The sequence below is a fragment of the Miscanthus floridulus genome, chromosome 11, assembly GCF_019320115.1.
Source record: "Miscanthus floridulus cultivar M001 chromosome 11, ASM1932011v1, whole genome shotgun sequence".
NCBI classification, from domain to species: domain Eukaryota; kingdom Viridiplantae; phylum Streptophyta; class Magnoliopsida; order Poales; family Poaceae; genus Miscanthus; species Miscanthus floridulus.
In genome coordinates this window covers 40,819,033-40,838,166 of record NC_089590.1, presented here as the reverse complement: position 1 = coordinate 40,838,166, position 19,134 = coordinate 40,819,033, and the positions used below count along the sequence as shown (strand labels likewise).

General features: G+C 46.6%; 1 protein-coding gene across 3 annotated transcripts; it reads left to right on the top strand.

The window, feature by feature from the left end:
* The first annotated feature begins 85 nt into the window (after window positions 1-85).
* LOC136494888 (tyrosine-protein phosphatase RLPH2) lies at window positions 86-10,438 on the top strand. 3 transcript variants are annotated; one of them, XR_010768741.1, is made up of 4 exons: window positions 87-686; window positions 2,033-2,100; window positions 8,475-9,872; window positions 9,981-10,120. XR_010768741.1 is itself a non-coding variant. In XM_066491055.1 (4 exons), the coding sequence occupies exons 1-4, from the start codon at window positions 167-169 to the stop codon at window positions 10,146-10,148; spliced, it is 936 nt and encodes a 311-aa protein (XP_066347152.1). In that variant the 5' UTR covers window positions 88-166; the 3' UTR covers window positions 10,149-10,438. The 3 variants fall into 3 exon arrangements, 2 of the variants coding, with proteins under 2 accessions (XP_066347153.1, XP_066347152.1); XM_066491055.1 differs by having other exon boundaries at window positions 88-686; window positions 8,475-8,654; window positions 9,981-10,438; XM_066491056.1 differs by lacking the exon at window positions 8,475-9,872 and having other exon boundaries at window positions 86-686; window positions 9,981-10,438.
* Window positions 10,439-19,134: the final 8,696 nt, after the last annotated feature.

Here is a 19,134-nt window from a genome sequence, read left to right as displayed (position 1 = left end):
GCCGTGGATCAAGCGACCATAAGATCGAACGGTGTGTATTGTCCCCCACTAATGTAAGGTAGCCAGAGCCCGGAGGCGCCTCTTTTCATCCTCTCCAGGATAAATTCGCTCCCCTGGTGCTCCACTAGCCTCCGGCGAACAGCCGGTAGCGGAAACGCCGCCCGAGATGTCTGTTTCCTCCTCCCCACCCCGCACGGTGATCTGTGTGGGCGACGTCCACGGCTACATCACGAAGCTGGAGGGCCTCTGGTCCAACCTCGAGGCAGAACTCCCCGCCGACGCCTTCGCCACCGCGCTGGTCATCTTCCTCGGCGACTACAACGACCGCGGCCCGCACACCCGCAGGGTCCTCGACTTCCTCCTCGCGCTCCCGACGCGCTACCCTGCGCAGCGCCACGTCTTCCTCTGCGGCAACCACGACCTCGCCTTCGCGGCGTTCGTCGGGGCGCTGCCGCCGCCGCCCGACGGCTCCCCGTTCTCGGCCACCTGGGACGAGTACATCCACAATGAGGAGCACGAGGGGTGGTTCCGTGGGCCGGGATACGAGGGCATGCACGTGCAGGGGAGGCGCTGGGGCGGGGTCATCAAGGAGAGGTGGAACCCCAAGAAGGGGCTCCCGTACAAGGGTTCCATCTACGACGCGCAGCCCACCTTCGAATCCTACGGCGTCGCCCATGGTTCCCCTGGTCAGTCATGAAATTTCCTCGTCAGCTTGGTTTCATGCATAGTTGCGGTTGTGTACTGTAGTACAGTATATCAACCAATGCAGTTTGCCATGGATCCTGTCGAACGGTTTTCTAGTCTGTTAGAGCTGTGGTGTGCTTCCAAAATGTGGGTATGTTGTGTTAATATATAATCAATCTAGTTTAAAAAAATATATATAGTCAATCTCTCACGAGTCTGCATGAACCTTAAGAAATGCTGAAATCTAGCAGGCAAGGAACCTATGAATTATGATTTGCATGTTTACTAAATGAATGCACAATTTCCCAATAAGAAAAATATGATAAATCAGTTTTTGTTAATCGGACATTTGATTGAAGAAGAAGAGAGAACAATGGGGATTGGAGAAACCCTCAAAGACACACACCCAAGATACAACTCTCACAAGGATAACAACATCAGCAAGCTTGATGCAGCAAGCAACCAGACGATCAAAAACCTGGTCTAATGGAAATATGGAATGTCCTGGGCTGGGAAATAACTCCTGGAGGCCTTTTGCTCCAGCAGGCAGCAGCACATCAAAGGATGGAGTATGGATGCCCTGGCAAGTAACTCCTGGAGGCATTTTGGTCCAGCAGGCACCAACACACCAAAGGATGGACTATGGACTCTGTTTGCAGCAGCATACAGTCGTTGCGATGGTTCCAAATTTTCCATGCCAGAAGAATAATGAGGTAATAAGCCCTTGCTTGACCTTCTTTTGAGACCTCCTTCGTTGCCTTGCACCACCAACTTGACTACTTGAGAATCTGCTGGTGGAAGGTTGTGGTGTGATGGCAAGGCAGCGAGACTCAACCACTGAAAAATTATAAACCAAACCTGTTGAGCAAAGACACTGGAAAGCAACAGGTTCTGAATTGATTCTTCCTCCTGATCACAAAGAGGGCCGGCTGCTGGATGAGGAGTCTCTCGTGGCAAGCCGATCTGCCATCCAACAGCAGTTGCACAAAGTGAGATAACGTAAATTTTCTATACAAGATCAGAGTGACTGCTTCAATGGAGTTTTAAGTTTAACACTTAACACAGTAAAACGTGGCAAGCTATTCACTGATAAATCAAGGTACTAGTCCTATTTATCTTACTTAAGATACAAAACAAGGAATTTGGTACTCTTGACTAGATTCTGTACACATATAATCATACAAAACCCCAGCCATGGAATTGGCTTGTAATCGGACCTTTTTTTCTATCTATCAATGAAGTGACACGTAGCTCTCCTGCACGTTCGAGAGAAAAAATCATGCGTAATCTCCTGCTAGAAATTGTCCAAACAATTTCTAATTTGCTGTTGGTTCTAATTTCTTAACAGATCTTGCAAAGGCTGTGCCAGAGGAGCACAAGAGGTTTCTGCATGACTTGGTTTGGATACATGAAGAGGTGAGTATTATTTTTATGAGTAAAGTGCACCAGCGGTCCCTAAACTTGTACCGCTGTGTCATCCCGGTCCCTAAACTCGCAAATCGACCGTTTAGGTCCTCAAACTTGTTCATCTGTGTCATCTCGGTCCCTAAACTTGTTCGGCTGTGTCATACCGGTCCCTAAACTTGCAAATCACCCGTTTAGATCCTCAAACTTGTTTAGTTGTGTCATCCCGGTCCCTAAACTTGAGTCTCATCTGGGTCTAAACAGGGTGATCTAAAAACTTTATATCAAAAAATAATTCATAACTTTTTCATATGAACTCGAATGAAGACAAACTTTATATCAAAATTGAAGCCCTCGACGCGATCTATGACTTTGTAGTTGAAAAGTTTTTGAATTAAAACTGTTTAGGGTCCCAAAATATTATTGTATGCTTATAGATTTTGAAATTTGAAATTTAAAATTATCAAACAATCTTGGATATTGATATGATCTATATGAAAGTTATAGTTCTCAATATGATCTACAACTTTGTAGTTGAAAAGTTTTTTTGTTTGAAGTCATTTAGTGTCCCAAAATTTAATTTTAAATTTCAAATTTCAAAATATATAAACATACAATAATATTTTGGGACCCTAAACAGTTTTAATTCAAAAACTTTTCAACTACAAAGTCGTAGATCGCGTCGAGGGCTTCAATTTTGATATAAAGTTTGTCTTCATTCGAGTTCATATGAAAAAGTTATGAATTATTTTTTGATATAAAGTTTTTAGATCACCCTGTTTTGACCCAGATGAGACTTAAAACCAAGTTTAGGGACCGGGATGACACAACTGAACAAGTTTGAGGACCTAAATGGGTGATTTGCAAGTTTAGGGATCGGGATGACACAGCCGAACAAGTTTAAGGACCGAGATGACACAGATGAACAAGTTTGAGGACCTAAACGGTCGATTTGTGAGTTTAGGGACCGGGATGATACAGCGGTACAAGTTTAGGGACCGTTGGTGCACTTTACTCTATTTTTATTGTGTGTGTTGGAGGTACAGAGTGTTTTTACTCAGCTAGGGATAACACACCCAGGCGACTGCTCTTTCATATATAGGAGATAAGTAGCACATTGATTACATTGATGGCTCATTTAGAGCATTAACTAAACAGCTAACTGCCTGGGTACTTGCACAGTCACTTGTGCTGCCCAAGGCCTTAATAGCAGAAACATAATTAAGCACAGATAACTAAGTGATAACTGGGAGCAGGACTTAACTTCTACAGTTCTCCCCCTAAGACCTGCTTCCCCCCATCCTTGATCTTCATGATCCCAATCTTGCTTCTCATGTCTTCAAACTTGGCCTTGCCTAAGGCCTTAGTCAGAATGTCTGCCAGTTGATCATTTGTGGCGACGAACTCAGTCTTGATGCTGCCTTCTTCAACACAATCTCTGATGAAGTGTTGTTTGATTCTTATATGCTTGCTTCTGTCATGAAAGACAGGGTTCTTTGCAAGTGCTATTGCTGATTTGTTATCCACTCGCAGCTCTACTACTTCCACTTTCTTTCCCAACAATTCAGCAAGTAACCTGGACAGCCACAGAGCTTGTGTTGCAGCAGTAGTCATGGCAACATACTCTGCTTCACAGCTAGATAAGGCAACCACTCTTTGTTTAATGGACTGCCAACTGACCAGATTGTTGCCTAGGAAGAATAGACAACCTGTAGTGCTCTTGCTTGAGTCAATATCTCCAGCCAAGTCTGAGTCACAGTAGCCAATGAATCTGGCTTCACTGGATGCCTTGGTGAAGTGCAGGCCATACTCCAGACTGCCTGCCACATACCGAAGGATACGCTTCACTGCCTGCTGATGCTCTATGGTGGGCCTTTCCAGAAATCTACTCACAAACCCGACTGCAAATGCCAAGTCAGGTCGAGTATGAACCAAATATCGCAGGCTTCCAACCAGCTGCCTGTACTGTGTTGGATCAACTTCCTTGGCTGTACTCTTCTTGCTTAATCTTAGCCTTTCCTCCATAGGAGTGGCTGCTGGGTTGCAGTCCACCATACCACCCAATTCCAGTATCCTTTTGGCATAGTGAGTCTGTCTAAGGGTGATGCCATCGGTGCTCTGCTGTACTTCAATGCCCAGATAGAAGCTTAAGAGCCCGAGGTCACTCATCTCAAATGTTGCTTTCATTTCAGCCTTGAAGCTTTCAACATCCTGCTCTTTGGCCCCTGTGATGATCAAATCATCCACATACACACCGACAAGCAACAGAGAGTTTCCAGAACCTCGCCTATAGATTGCAGCTTCATGGTTGCTTTGTCTGAAACCTTTCTTCTTCAATGTTGAATCAAGCTTTGCATTCCATGCTCTTGGTGCTTGCCGTAGGCCATACAGAGCTTTGCGCAAGCGATACACCTTGTCTTCTTGTCCAGCAACAACAAAGCCAGGCGGCTGATGCACATATACCTCCTCGTTGAGGTCTCCATTCAGAAATGCGGACTTGACGTCCATCTGATGAACAGACCAACCCTCCTGTGCCGCCAGAGCCAACAAGACTCGAACGGATTCCATGCGTGCGACAGGGGCGAAAGCATCATCATAATCCACGCCTTCTTGCTGGACAAAGCCACGAGCGACAAGTCTGGCTTTGTGTTTGATAACATTACCGTGTTCGTCCTTCTTCAATTTGAACACCCACTTCAGGGTGATTGGATGGTGACCAGCAGGAGGCTTCACAAGCTCCCAGGTCTTGTTTCTCTCTACTGATCGCAGCTCTTCTTTCATTGCTACGCACCACGCTGGATCTCTCTTGGCTTCAGTATGCGAAGTTGGTTCGCCAGAGTGCGTTAGATGCAGCTCTGCGAACAGGCGAGTTGCAAGTGGCGGTGTGGGCTGCTGGCCAATGATATTGCTGACAGTTCTGTAGCGAAGTGGTTCATCCTCGTGATAAGCATCCAGTCGATCATCATCATCCTCCAGAGGCGTGGCATGCTCAATCTGAGGACTTGGTGGCGGTGGTGACACTTCCAGTGCCGCTGGAGCAGAATTAGCTTGAGGATGAGTTGATGCGGAGCCCTCTGCTCCTTCAACTCCAATTGGGCTGTTTGGTGCGGGTGTTCTTGGTGAATCCGGGAGCAGAGGCGACGACGGTGGCGCTGGTTCGCTCACCTCCTCTGACCAGACATACTCAACTGTGAATTCACTGCTGTTCACAGCTGATGGCCCAGATTCCGGCGAGGACCAATCCCAGCCATGTTCTTCATCAAATACAACATCACGGCTGATCCTGACACGCCCGCTCACAGGCTCAAACACCCTATATGCCTTAGCTCCTTCTGCATAACCAATAAACACGCCGGCCTCGCCGCGGTCATCAAGTTTGCGCAGCTGACTGAGCTTCCTTGTGTATGCCACACACCCAAACACTTTCATGTGTCCCAGAGTTGGTGAACGTCCATGCCAGGCCTCATATGGGGTGATCCCCTTCAACGCACGTGTCGGTGATCGGTTCAGTATGTGGACTGCTGTCATCACAGCCTCCCCCCAAAACCGAGCTGGCAGGCCCCTCTGCTTAAGCAGTGCCCTTGCCATGGCCACTACTGACTGATTGCGCCGTTCAACTACCCCATTCTGCTGAGGTGAGTGGGGAGCACTGAAGTGCCTCTTAATGCCTTGTTCTGCGCAGTAGGTAGCGAAATCAGCAACTGTGAATTCTCCTCCATTATCGGTGCGAAGCACCCTGATTTTCTGACCACTCTCCGCCTCTGCGCTCAGTTTGATGCGCTTGATGGCTTCTGCTGCTGCATCCTTGCTTGGTATGAGCGCTGCCCACATGAAACGGCTAGCGTCATCGACGAGCAGCAGGAAATATCGATTCCCTCCAGGTGTTGCAGGTGTCACTGGTCCGCAAAGATCGCCGTGCACCAGCTCAAGGGGCTGTTTGGCACGGTACTGTGTTGCAGCTGGGAACGGGCGCCTTCTCATTTTGGTGGTGACACAGGTGTCACACACCTGCTCCACATGGTCAATAACCGGGACACCGCGCGCCATCTCCTCCTTCCCAAGTCTGCGGAGTGCATCAAAATTCAAATGCCCCATCCTCTCATGCCACTGCCACGCTACATCTCCTCTGCATGCTGCAAGACAAATTGGCTGGGCTGCATGAAGTTGGAGTGTGTACAATCTGTTAGCCCCTCTCTTCACCTTGGCAATCAAACGGCCAGTGTGTTCCCAGATACGTAACACGTCGTGATATATCTCCACCTTGGAGCCAGTCTCGTCAAGCTGACCCAGACTGATAATGGAATTCTTCAGGGCTGGTATATAGTACACACCCTGCAGCACCCTATGCTCACCAGTTCTTCCTTCGAAAGCAATCGAACCGATGCCTTTGATGTCAACCTTGGACGCATCTCCAAATCGGACCGTGCCTCGCATGTCCGTGTTCAAGTCAGAAAAGAGCTCACGCCGTCCAGTCATATGGTGTGTAGCTCCTGAATCAAGGTACCACACATCTGCCTTTTCTTCATCGCCATTGGCACCAAGGAAGGCGCGGGCTTTTGGTTCTTCCAGATTCACCTCTTGAGCAGCATAGGTGTATGCCGGCGCGCACTTATCAAGATCAACGAGCCCATGCGCCAGAAACAGAGCCCCATCATCCTCGCATTCTGCATACTGCACACGGCCATTGTGGCCGCCGTCACCGCCGCCTGCGCCCCCTCGGCCACCAGCGTGCTGGCCTTGATTGCCACCGCGGCCGCCGCCACGACGGCCTCTGCCCCGTCCGCCGCCGCGGTCACCGCCACCATCACGGTCACCATCTCTGTCTCGGCGTGGATGAGGGCAGTCCCTTGCCCAGTGGCCCTCCTGGCCACAATTGTGGCAGGTATCGTCACAGCGTCCACCATCGCGGCCGCCGCCACGGCCCTTTCCTCGCCAGCCGCCGCGACCGCGGCCACCACCGCCGCCTTGGCCGCCGCCGCGCTGATTCTTTGAACTAGAGCCAGCAGAATCATCCCCACCGCCCTTCTTCTCCTTCTTCCAGCGTGCGCGCCATTGCTCCTCAGTATACATGAGCTTGCCGCCGACGGTGATTGGCTCGGTAGGCGCTTGCTCTTCACGGTCATCAACAGCCTTGAGCCTCCCAGTGGCTTCCTCAAGCGTGAGCATGTCAAAGTCCAGAAACTGCTCAATAGCAACCACAATCTGCGCATACTTCGACGGTACTGTACGCAGATACTTCTCCACCACACGCCTCTCATCGATGTCCTGATCACCATGAAGGACAAGCTGTCGATGCAGAGTTGAGAGGCGGAAGGCAAAATCTTCGACGCTCTCTCCTGGCTTGACACTGATGTTCTCCCAGTCGCGGCGGATGCGTTGCAGCGTCGCGCGGCGGACCCTGTCCACGCCGATGCGCGCAGCAGCTATGGCGTCCCACGCCTCCTTCGCCGTCCGCTTGTCGATGAGCGGAATCCCCATCTCCTTGGGAACCGCTGCGACAATCGCCTCCATAGCCCGCCGGTCGTCGCGGAACGAGACCCGCTCTCCTTCAACTGCGTCCCACAGATCGCGGGCCTGCATTCGCAGTTTCATCTCTTGGCTCCATTCGTGGTAGTTCGTCTTGGACAGCATCGGCCAGTTCGTGCCGCTGCCCGAGTCCCTGTATACGACCCTGTCGTACACAGGCGACTCCCGACGCCCGCCACCGCGGCCACGCCTGCGGACTGGCGGAGATGGAGACCTCCGGCGCGGGCTCTTGACCTCCTCCTCTCCTTCTTCATACTCCAGCTCCTCTTCTTCCTTCTCTGCTGCAATCTCCTCCCTCAGCACCCGCGCGGTCCTTGCCGCCTCCTCTGCAGCCGCCGCCACCTGCCGCGCCGCCTGGACCGCCTGCGCAGCTGCCTCCTCTGCAGCTTTCAAGCGCGCGGCCCGGCCAGAGGAGTCCTCCGCATCGCTGACGCCCTTGGCAGCCTTCCTTTGGCGCTCAGAAGATGTCGAGGCCATGGATGAGAAAGCAGGGAAGGGGGCTCGAGTAGAAGATGAGAGAGAGGTGTCTAACCTGGTCTCTGATACCAATTGTTGGAGGTACAGAGTGTTTTTACTCAGCTAGGGATAACACACCCAGGCGACTGCTCTTTCATATATAGGAGATAAGTAGCACATTGATTACATTGATGGCTCATTTAGAGCATTAACTAAACAGCTAACTGCCTGGGTACTTGCACAGTCACTTGTGCTGCCCAAGGCCTTAATAGCAGAAACATAATTAAGCACAGATAACTAAGTGATAACTGGGAGCAGGACTTAACTTCTACAGTGTGAATTGTAAGTATTCAAGCAAGAGGTGTTGCTCCTATGGTATTCAGGTTATTATGGTTTTATGACAGGAAAATGTGCCAATTGATACGGATGAAGGACAAATCATCTGTAATATGATTGCGGTCCATGCTGGCCTAGAGAGGACCATAGATTTGAATGAGCAACTTAGAGTTTTGAGAACTAGAGACACAAGGGTGCCAAAGGTTCAAATGCTTAGTGGGAGGCAAGATGTTTGGGACACACCCAAGGTGAAAAAAAAGTCTGCATCTTATTTCTCTCTAGTTTACCAGAAAAGAAACCTTATTCTGAGTTTTTAATATTTACCAGCTTGGTGAGACAACATACTCTGCAGAATGATTCTGCAGGAACAGACCATCTTGGTCTTCAGAATGCATTTGTAAATGCTTTTAAAATGCACAGTGCTCTTGACACATCATTTGCACATCATGATGTGTTAGTTCATGTCGTTGAGCTGATGTGACATCATTTTAGCAGAGCTGGTGGCAGTAAACCTAACCTTTTTACTGAGCTGAGCAAATATTATATACTGCTGAGCTGAGTGGAACCTGCTCTCTTAAGTCTTGATTTTGATCCCACCCACTCCATGATGCTTTGTTTTTCCAGTTTTTGAAGTTGAGAAAATTTATCTGTGCATATTTTAATTTTAGTCCCATCATCCCTTGTGTGAACAAATTACTTTTAAAAGTATAACAGGTTTGGTAACTGATAAGGTATGAAATGGTTAATGGTAAGAATTTTAAAGACACTGGTTCTGATCTCTGTCTTTTATCTTTCTCACATTGTTAAATCAGTCTTTGCCCTAACCTTGTATATTTGTATACAGAATGAAACTAGCACAACATGCCTGCAAATCAAGTACAAATGTCCTAATGTTTCAAATATGCTCATATTTAACAGGACAGGCCAATAGGATGTCCTGTATATTCTCTAGTATTCTCAACACAATATTCATTGGCATGTCTGCATTACTCTGGTCATCATGCCATTTTGAATTACCATTTGTTCCTTTGTAGAATGTAATCGGGGGCACCATGCAGAAATATTATCAGTTCCTTGTTAGCAATGTTATCTGGAAACTTCAATATGGATATGGTATAGGTTCAGAATTTTCATTATTAGATAAATTAAACACAGGAGTTATCGATGCTAATTGCTCCACTACATCGTGGTATCCAAATCTGATGCACCAATGTACTTCTTATTACAACACTCACATATATTTTGTTGAAAATCTCCGCTTCTGTCATATAATTTGATGAACCTGGCCCGGGTGTTTGGGTCTACCTCTGGCTGCAAGCTGTCTTTTTTTACTTGTTCTGCGATTCTCTGGTTTTGTTGAAACCTGAAACAAGGAAGCATGAGTGCATGCGCATGGGCTGCATGATTTCTGTTCACGGCAGATACACATGATACCTATTGTACCTATGACATCTCCTGAATGTAGGGTAGTGCACATTATCGCATTATGCGACCTCATTAGCCTTCATGAGCGCCATTGTATTTACGTTGAAGCTTGAACAGAAATGTTGATATCATGGACATCTGTTTTTCAGGATCTGACTGGCAAGCAGACTATCATTGTAAGTGGCCACCACGGGAAGCTCCACATCGACGGCCTCCGATTCATAATAGATGAAGGCGGTGGTTATGAAGACAAACCTATTGCTGCTATCGTTTTTCCTTCAAAGACATTGATCAGAAGTACCGACGTAGCACATTGAACACAGAGGCACAGTTTTTTTCCTTGTAATTACTGCTTGTAGTCGTGTACTCATGTATCATATGTCACGACAATAGGAACAATGTCGAAAGGAAATAAGTTGGTGAACCAGACCTGCGTATTCCCATGTCTAGTCAGTAGGGATGAAAACGGATCGTATATATTACATTTGTTTTTATATTTCTGTTCGAATTCGAATTCGAATATGGATAATATCAATTATGTCGGATAGGATACGACTGGATATCGACATCAAAAATATGTGATTTAAATATTTGGATACGGATAAGGTATCGGATGTTAAATATCCGGACTTAGATACGGACACATCTAAATCTCTCTAAACGGATTCGGTCTTGAATACGGTCGGAAAATATCCATACCGTTTTCAGCCCTACTAGTCACTAGCGTGAAGTGTAACTATTTGAAACTATCGACTTGGACGAGAGACTGTACATTCTCTTTTTTAGGGCAATAAACATGTACATCTTCGGGTTTGTTTTTTTAAAAGGATTGTGAGTTGTGTGAGTTTTTTTTTTCACAAGCGCGCTTAACGAGCACGTTTTTCATTAAGAGGGTAGAGTTGGGTGAGTTTGTGACCTGGCTGCCTGTGTGCATTCTAGATTTCCAACAAGTCTCAAGGCAAAGGCTTTCCTTACATAGGTCAGCACATTTCCTATTGTAACATGATGTGTTGATAACAATAACATGCTGCCCCTGCCGTCAGGGTGTCAGAGCATCTCCAGCAATGTCTCCTCTGACCCCCTACTCTAAATTTGGGTAGTGGAGGCTAAAAACCCAACTCCGGCAGACCCCTTACTAGACCCCCAGATTTGTTGGCCTCCTAATTTTCCCCCTTCACCTCCTATTCCTGTTGGCCCCTACTCCACCGTGCAAATTCTAGATCGGACATTTTCCTCCCCATGCTTGACTCACGCGGCCTCCACCGCGGCTTCCATCGCTCAGCCGCCGGCTTCCCTGCGGCCTCCGGCGTTCGCCCGGTCACCGGTGACCCCACGCTACCCCGCACCAAGTCCAACGTTTGCTCAGGTCTTCTTCTAGGTCTCCGACGTTTCCTCGGCCGTCGGAGTTCCCCACGGGCTCCGGCGTTCACTCGGCCACCGGCAGCGCCTCCGTCTCGTCCGGCCATGATCCCGCCACCCTGTGCGTTGTCGATCCCCTGCCTCCCCATGCGCACCCGATAGGGAGGTCCCCTGCCGTCCTGCACGCCTCCCGTGTGCCTAGGCGCCGTTGTAAGGAAAATGGATCCTAGGCCCATTTACTTTGGATTTTAGTGTTTGATGATCAACACAACCAAATTGAACTAATGTGTTTGCTAGTGTTTATTTTATAGTTCATGAAAGCATCTAGACTCTAGTTGGGTTTCGGTGATTAATGACAATACGTGATTACTGTGACTAACGTATGTTTTGCTGAGGCAATTAAGTTAGGTCACGGTAATGGAGATCGATTGGGCAATCATGGTGGTCATGCCCCTACGATAGAAATCATTTCGGTTTTCAAAGGATGGACGACAAGGTTAAGGATGGACTAGTTCTAAGTGTCGTTTGGAGTTGAAGAGACACTTAGAGTAGTTTAGGACTTTGTTTTTTCTTTGGCCGTACTATTAAGGGGGTATGGATGGATAGCTTGACCTAGGTGAGTCTAGTGAGTTAGGTGTGGTGCACACTTGCTAAATCTAGCACTAGATAGCTCCAAAATAGCCCTTAGATCTAATGGAGCAAACTTCATTCATATATGATCGAGAGTTGGAAGTGAATGGAGGGTCAAATACTAACCGGACGCTGGCTCTAGTGTGACCAGACGCTGGCTCAGGGTCCGGTCAGTTCATTTGACCAAGGTATTTTCGTCTGGTGCGACCGGACGCTGAGAGGTCAATTGACCGAACGCTGAGGGCCAGCGTTCGGTCGACTCCAGTAAGGTTCCAGAGAGGGAAAATCTCGACCGAACACGTCCGATCACACTGTAAACACTGGAGTTCGGGGTGAACTGACCGACGCGTCCGGTCAACATGATCGGAGTGTCTGGTCACCCCGCAGAGGCACATAACGGTTTGTTTTTCAGCCCATGTTATAAATACTTCCTTCACTCGTGTGTAGGGGTACTTTTGCTCATTTCAACAACTAAGAAACACCTTTGAGAGTGCCAAGAAGAGCAAGGTCCTAGTGAGGTGATTGAGATTTGAGAATCCCAAAGAGAGCCCTCATTAGTAAGATCAAGAGTAGCAAAGTGTGCATCCACCCTTCTCATTAGGCTTGTCATGGTCAAGTGAGAGTTCGTGCTTGTTACTCTTGGTGATCACCATCACCTAGATGGCTTGGTGATGATTGGAGAGCTTGGTGATCATCAGGCGAAGCTTGTGGATGACCCAACTCAAGTTATGAGTGGTTGTGGGTGATTCACCGCGATGGAGTGTCGAAGAATTAACCCATAGAGAGCACTTGATCCTTGCACGGATCAAGGGGGAGCTACACCTTTGCGCAGGTGCTCCAACGAGAACTAGTGGGGAGTGGCGACTCTCCGATACCTCGGCAAAACATCGCCGCGTTCCTCCTTCTCTCTTTACTTTGAGCATTTACTTTGAGCAATTCAATTCTTGTCATTTACATTCATAGAATTGCCATGCTAGAGTTGGATTGGAACTTAGGGTGCTAAACTTTTGTGCGTTAGATCAATAGAAACACTTTCTAGGCACAAGAGGTTAATTGGGCTACCCATAGAGTTTAATTATTGTAAAGAAATTTAGAATTAACCCAATTCACCCCCCTCTTGGGCATCTTGATCTTTTCAATTGGTATCGGAGCCTCATGCTCACGTATTTAGGCTTAACCACCTAGAGAAAGATGTCTCACGAGGATGGACCTCCTCCTATCTTTGAGGGGGATGATTTTTCATATTGAAAAATTCACATAGAGGCGTACTTAGAAGCTCTAGATGTTGGAATACTTAGAGCCGCCTTATAAGGTTCCCAAGACCTCAGGATGCTACTAACCTACAAGGCGATGAGTTGAATTATGAAAAATAGAAAGCAAAGGCTAGAAACACCATATTTAGAGGCATTTGTAAAGATGTGTTCAATCAGGTGAGGAACCACAAAGATACCCATGCACTATGGTTGGACGCTTGTGCGCTCCATGAGGGAACCAAGAGTGAGCGTGAGGAACGCTATCATCTTGTCATGAAAAAGCTCAACTCTTTTGAAATGCTTCCTAAAGAATGTGATAATGAAATATATTCACGTTTGAATGTTCTTGTAGAGGAAGTCAATGGGCTTGGACTTACTCAAATGCAACCATCCGGTGTTGTAAGAAAGATATTGAGTGTCCTCCCCATTGACAAATATGGGCATATTGTGACCGTGCTCCATCAAGGTAATTTTTCCACCGCTACACCGACACAAATCTTGGGAAAGGTCAATGCTCATGAGATGAATTTGCACATCATGCCATAAGATGGCTCATCCTCTACCAAGAAGAACGATAAGGACTTAGCATTCAAAGCTAGCCAAGAGAAGGGTAAAGCAAGACTTGAGTATGAGAGCTCAAGTGATGATGAATTTGATGATGCAAGTCTTGCTCTCATGGTGAAGAAAACCGCTAAGATGCTAAAGAAGCTCAACAAGAGTGGCATCAAGTTCGATGGCAAGAAGAAGTTCTTCACAATCTCTAGAAGGAAGCCAATCTCTAAGATGGATTGCTACAATTATGGAGAACTTGGTCATCTAGCTCACCAATGCACAAAGCCCAAGAAAGACAAGTTCAAGAACAAGAATAAGGGCAAGAAAGATGACTCAAGTGATAAAGATGAGAAGAAGAAAGATAAACCATACAAGAAGAGAGATGGCAAGAAGGACTTCTACAAAAAGAAGAAGAGTAGAAAGGCATACATCATCGGTGATTGGTTCACAGACATTGATTCATCTAGTGACTCATCCGATGATGATAGCGACAACGAGAAGGTGGCTGCCATTGTTATTGACTCATCATCTTCACCGCCACCACCGTCATCATCCTCTACACACCTATGCCTTATGGCCAAGAGTGAACGCAAGGTATCAAATGATGATGATAGTAGTGGTGATGAACATGCTAGTAATGATGATAGCGATAGTGATGATGATGAATATGAATCACCTTCCTATGATGATCTTGCTAGATTGCTAAAACAATACACTAAGATCATTATAAAAACTAGAGCTAAGAATGAAAAGCTAGAGGCTAAAAATGATGCACTTTTAGCAAAATGTGATATAGCTAAAAAGGCTAGTATTGAGCTTAGAGAAGCAAATGATGCTATATCATCCAAACTCAAGGAGCTCAAATCTTCTAAAAAAGAGCTTAAAGATAAACATGATAAACTTGAGTGGGTGCACAAAGAGCTCATCACTATCCACAACAAGCTAAAAGAAGAATACACCACTCTTAAGATTAATCATGATAATCTTATCATTGCTCAAGAATTTTTATCCAATGAGCCACATGATGCTACTAACAATGTTGTTAAGATTGATATAGCTACATCATGTGATGATTTGATTATTGAGAGCATTGAGCAAAGTTCTAGTAGCAAGGGCCAGCAAGTGGTTGAGGCCGATGATTATGATGAGTTTGCCAAGCTCAAGAATGACAATGAAAAACTCAAGAAAGATCTTAAAGAACTCAAAATCACCAAGTCCGTTGTGCTAGAAACTCTTGATCATGATGATGGGTTGATACTTGAGAATGAGAAGCTCAAAGAAGAAAACAAAAAGCTCAAGGAAGAGAAAAACAATGATGCTCTTAAGGAAGAAAACAAGAAGCTCAAGTTGGAGAAAGAGCATCTCAAGATTGGATTGAGCAAGTTCACTAGAGGCAAGTATCTTTAAAGTGAGCTACTAATGAACACCATCATGAAGATGGATAGAAGTGGCATTGGGTACATGGCAAACAAAGAGAAGAAGGCTCAAGCTCAACAACAACAAAAGCCAAAGCCAAAGAAGTGTTTTGAGTGTGAAAAAGAAGGCCACTTTGCTCATGAGTGCCAAACTCCACCACCACAACCCTTGCCCAAGCATGCTAGACCTTTTGCCTTTAATGCTCACTATATGCTTAGAAAGGACTCTAGTGGAAAGATGAAAGTCATATTCTTAGGACCCCCCAACAAGAATAGACCTAAGAAAATTTGGGTTGCTAAGTCACTTGTTGAGAAGGTAAAGGGCCCTCAACAAGTTTGGGTTCCTAAAGCTTGATCTCTTATGTGTAGGTGAACTACAAGACCGGTGGAAGTCATTGGGTTATTGATAGTGGTTGCACACAACATATGACCGATGATCCTTGTATGTTCACCTCACTAGATGAAGAAGTAGATGGACAAGAAAGAATCACATTTGGAGATAACTCAAAGGGCAAGGTTAAAGGATTGGGCAAAGTGGCAATATCAAATGATTATTCTATCTCAAATGTGCTATATGTTGCTTCATTGAGCTTCAACTTGCTATCCGTTGGACAATTGTGTGATCTTGGCTTCCAATGCTTGTTTACCGAGAAGGAAGTTGTTGTATCTAAGAAGGATGATGATCAAGTGATATTCAAAGGATTTAAATACAACAACCTATATCTAGTAGACTTCATCTCCGAAGATGCAAATTTGAAGACTTGCCTATTCACCAAAACAACACTTGGGTGGCTATGGCATAGAAGACTTGCTTATGTTGGGATGAGCTCACTCAAGAAGCTAATGAATAATGATTTGGTGAGAGGGTTGAAGGATGTGAAGTTTGAGAAGGACAAGCTTTGTAGTGCATGTCTGAAAGGTCCTTGTTTGGTTTTGGTAATTGAGTGACAACCTAGGTGGACTAATTGTGTTTATGTGAGATACACAGGTGATTAGTCCACAGGTACATGTGTGTGAGCAACATATGCCATGAAGGTGAAAATGGCTTGGAGATGTTGCAAAGCTCACACATGTGATGATGAAGGAGCTTAAATGCACATGAGACATGACATTGAGTCATGTGATCAAGGCGGAGAAGATCAAGACAAGACTTGGCTTGATGGACCGGTTGCAAGCGTGAAGGACAAGTCGAAGGCTTTGGAGTGATGGACCGCGTGGCGGTGAAGCTTGAGCAAGACTTGGCACCGATGGACGATGGCAATGGTGAAGAGCAAGTAGAGTCAAGATCGATGAACCAATATGATCATGTGATGATATGAAGTGGATCATATCATTGTTGATCGTGTTGGTGCATGTGTTGCATCGACTTTGAAGGAGATGGAATAGAATGCGCAAGGCAAAGGTATAACCTAGGGCATTTCATTTCACCGGTCATAGGTGTGTAGAGAAGTTTATGACCGGGTTTAGGATAGATGGCCGTACTATCAAGAGGGGCAAACTTGTTTGCATATCGGTCATCTAGTGCCACTCGAGTGATCTAACTTTGCATTGTCGCTAGGATCGAGTGGCGTGGCAAGTTGAGTGGCTAACATCCTTTGGGAAATGATTGTGAAAAGCTAACACACATACACATGGTGGTGTACACTTGGTGGTGTTGGCACATTTACAAAGGAGGTGGTGTTTGCAGGGGTGAGATGGGTTTGGGTCCCTCTCTCCCTCCCGCCGAGCTTGCGAGGCGGGATTCGGCGCTTTCGGGAAAATAGAATGTCTATTTTCTATTGTGCCGGATGCAAATTCTTGTGGTTAGCACACTTGAGCAAGGGTGAAGAGAATGGAGAAGATGCTAGCGTCGGTCAACTGACCGGACACTGGATCTGCATGCACCGGACGCTGGCAGGCTGCGTCCGGTCACGCTGACATGGAGTGTAGCAGTAGCTAGAGAGTGACCGGACGCTGGCTGCGTCCGATCGCGTTCGACCGGACGCGTCCGGTCATGCTCGGGAGCTTACTGGAAACGACCGGACGCTGGGGGTTCAGCGTCCGGTCAGTTGAGTGCTGCTGCGTCCGGTCAGGTCAAGTGACCGTTGGAACCGGGACACGTGGTCGTCTGTGGGCGACTGGACGCTGAGGTCCAGCGTCCGGTCAACACGACCAGAGCGTCCGGTCGGCCTGACCGTTGCCCAGTGAAGGGGTAACGGCTAGTTTAGCCCTTGGGGCTATAAATAGAAGTGACCCTCGGCCATGGCTGGTGTGGAGCACCTCAAGGGACTTAGTGTCCATGCTTGTGAGTGCTAGGGAGCCCTCCATCACACATATACTTGATAGTGATCATTCGATTGTGTGAGTGAGCGATTCTAGTGCGATTGCATCGTGAGGTTGCATCGAGTGGCACTAGGTGATCGAGTTGCAAGCCGGTGGAGCTTGTTACTCTTGGAGGTTGCCACCTCCTAGACGGCTTGGTGGTGGTCTCCGTCGAAGCGCGCAAGAAGCTTGTGCGGCGCTCCGGAGAAGTGCTTGTGAGGGGCATTGTGCTCGCCCCGCGGGAGCCGCGAAGAGCAACTCTAGTAAAGCGTGTCATTGAGCTACCCTCACTCAAGGGGTGGGTTCTTGCGGCGCCCGACGTGCGGGCTTAGCGGGTGATGCTAATTAGCCGCCGAACCACCAAGTGAGCGGTCGACACAACGGGGACTAGCGTGTTGGCAAACACGTGAACCTCGGGAGAAAAAATCATCGTGTCAACCTTGTTCTTCCCGTTGGTTTGCATCCCCATTACACAAGCTTGCAATTACTTTTATACATATTAAGCTTGTGTAGTTGCTCTTGTAATTAGATAGCTTGTGTAGCTTGCTAATTATCTTCTTGCTTGTGTAGCATAGAAGTAGCTCCCTTGTGTGGCTAATTTGGTTTTAGTAACCTTGTTAGTCACATTGCTTAGTTTGTGTAACTAAGTATTTGCGCTCTCTAATTAGGCATTGGTTGCCTTGTTATTGAGCATTGCTAGTGAGCTTAGTTAGCTTTGTGCTTTTGCTTACTAGCATGTGTAGGAGCTCCCTTGTTGCTTAAAGTACTAGTGGCATAGGTTTGTGTGACCTTGCTCCTAGAATTGTTTAGGAGAGCTCTAGCTAGCTCGGCACCTTTGTTGCATAATTGTTATCTTTGTAAGGTGCTAGTGAACATATATAGTGGGGTATAGTCTTGGCTAGACCGATAGTTTTAATTCCGCATTTATATCGGTTAGCCGACGCGATTAAGTTTTAGAAAAGACTATTCACCCCCCCTCTAGTCGCCATCTCGACCCTTCAATGTCAAACCAGCAAGCAAGTTGCAAATACTCATCCAACCAAAGCTTTCATGTCAACCACAAGAGTACTAGAACTCCTTCACATGGACTTATTTGGGCCAACAACATATAAGAGTTTGGGAGGAAATCTTTATTGTCTTGTGATTGTTGATGACTATTCAGGATATACATGGGTATTCTTCCTTCATGACAAATCTGAAGTTGCATCTTGCTTCAAGAAGTTTGCCAAGAGAGCACAAAATGAGTTTGAAGTGAAGCTCAAGAAGATAAGAAGTGACAATGGGAAGGAATTTGATAACACAAACATAGATGCATATTATGATGAAGTTGGGATCAAGCATGAGGTCTCCGCAACATATACCCCTCAACAAAATGGTGTAGTTGAGAGGAAGAATTGGACATTGATCACTCTTGCAAGAACAATGCTAGATGAGTACAACACCCTCGAAGCTCTATGGGCGGAAGCTATCAACACCGCATGCTATGCATCCAACCGCCTATTCCTTCAAAAGTTCCTTGGCAAGACACCTTATGAGTTGCTCAATGGGAAGAAGCCAGACATCTCCTTCTTTAGGGTGTTTGGTTGCAAATGCTATATCTACAAGAAGCGACAACATCTAGGGAAGTTCCAAAGACGTTGTGATATTGGTTTTCTTATTGGTTACTTATCAAAGTCTAAAGCATATAGAGTATTTAATCATGCCACCGGCTTGGTTGAAGAAATATATGATGTGGAATTTGATGAATCTAACAGCTCCCAAGGAGCACATAAGAATCTTGATGATGTAGGTGA

What these genes read in the sequence shown, in the direction of transcription:
- LOC136494888 (XM_066491055.1), top strand. Translation starts at nt 167, where the DNA reads ATGTCTGTTTCCTCCTCCCCACCCCGCACGGTGATCTGTGTGGGCGAC. An exon ending in CGTCGCCCATGGTTCCCCTG is followed by an intron (nt 687 to 2,032) that starts GTCAGTCATGAA and finishes ATTTCTTAACAG; the next exon opens with ATCTTGCAAAGGCTGTGCCA. An exon ending in TGGTTTGGATACATGAAGAG is followed by an intron (nt 2,101 to 8,474) that starts GTGAGTATTATT and finishes GTTTTATGACAG; the next exon opens with GAAAATGTGCCAATTGATAC.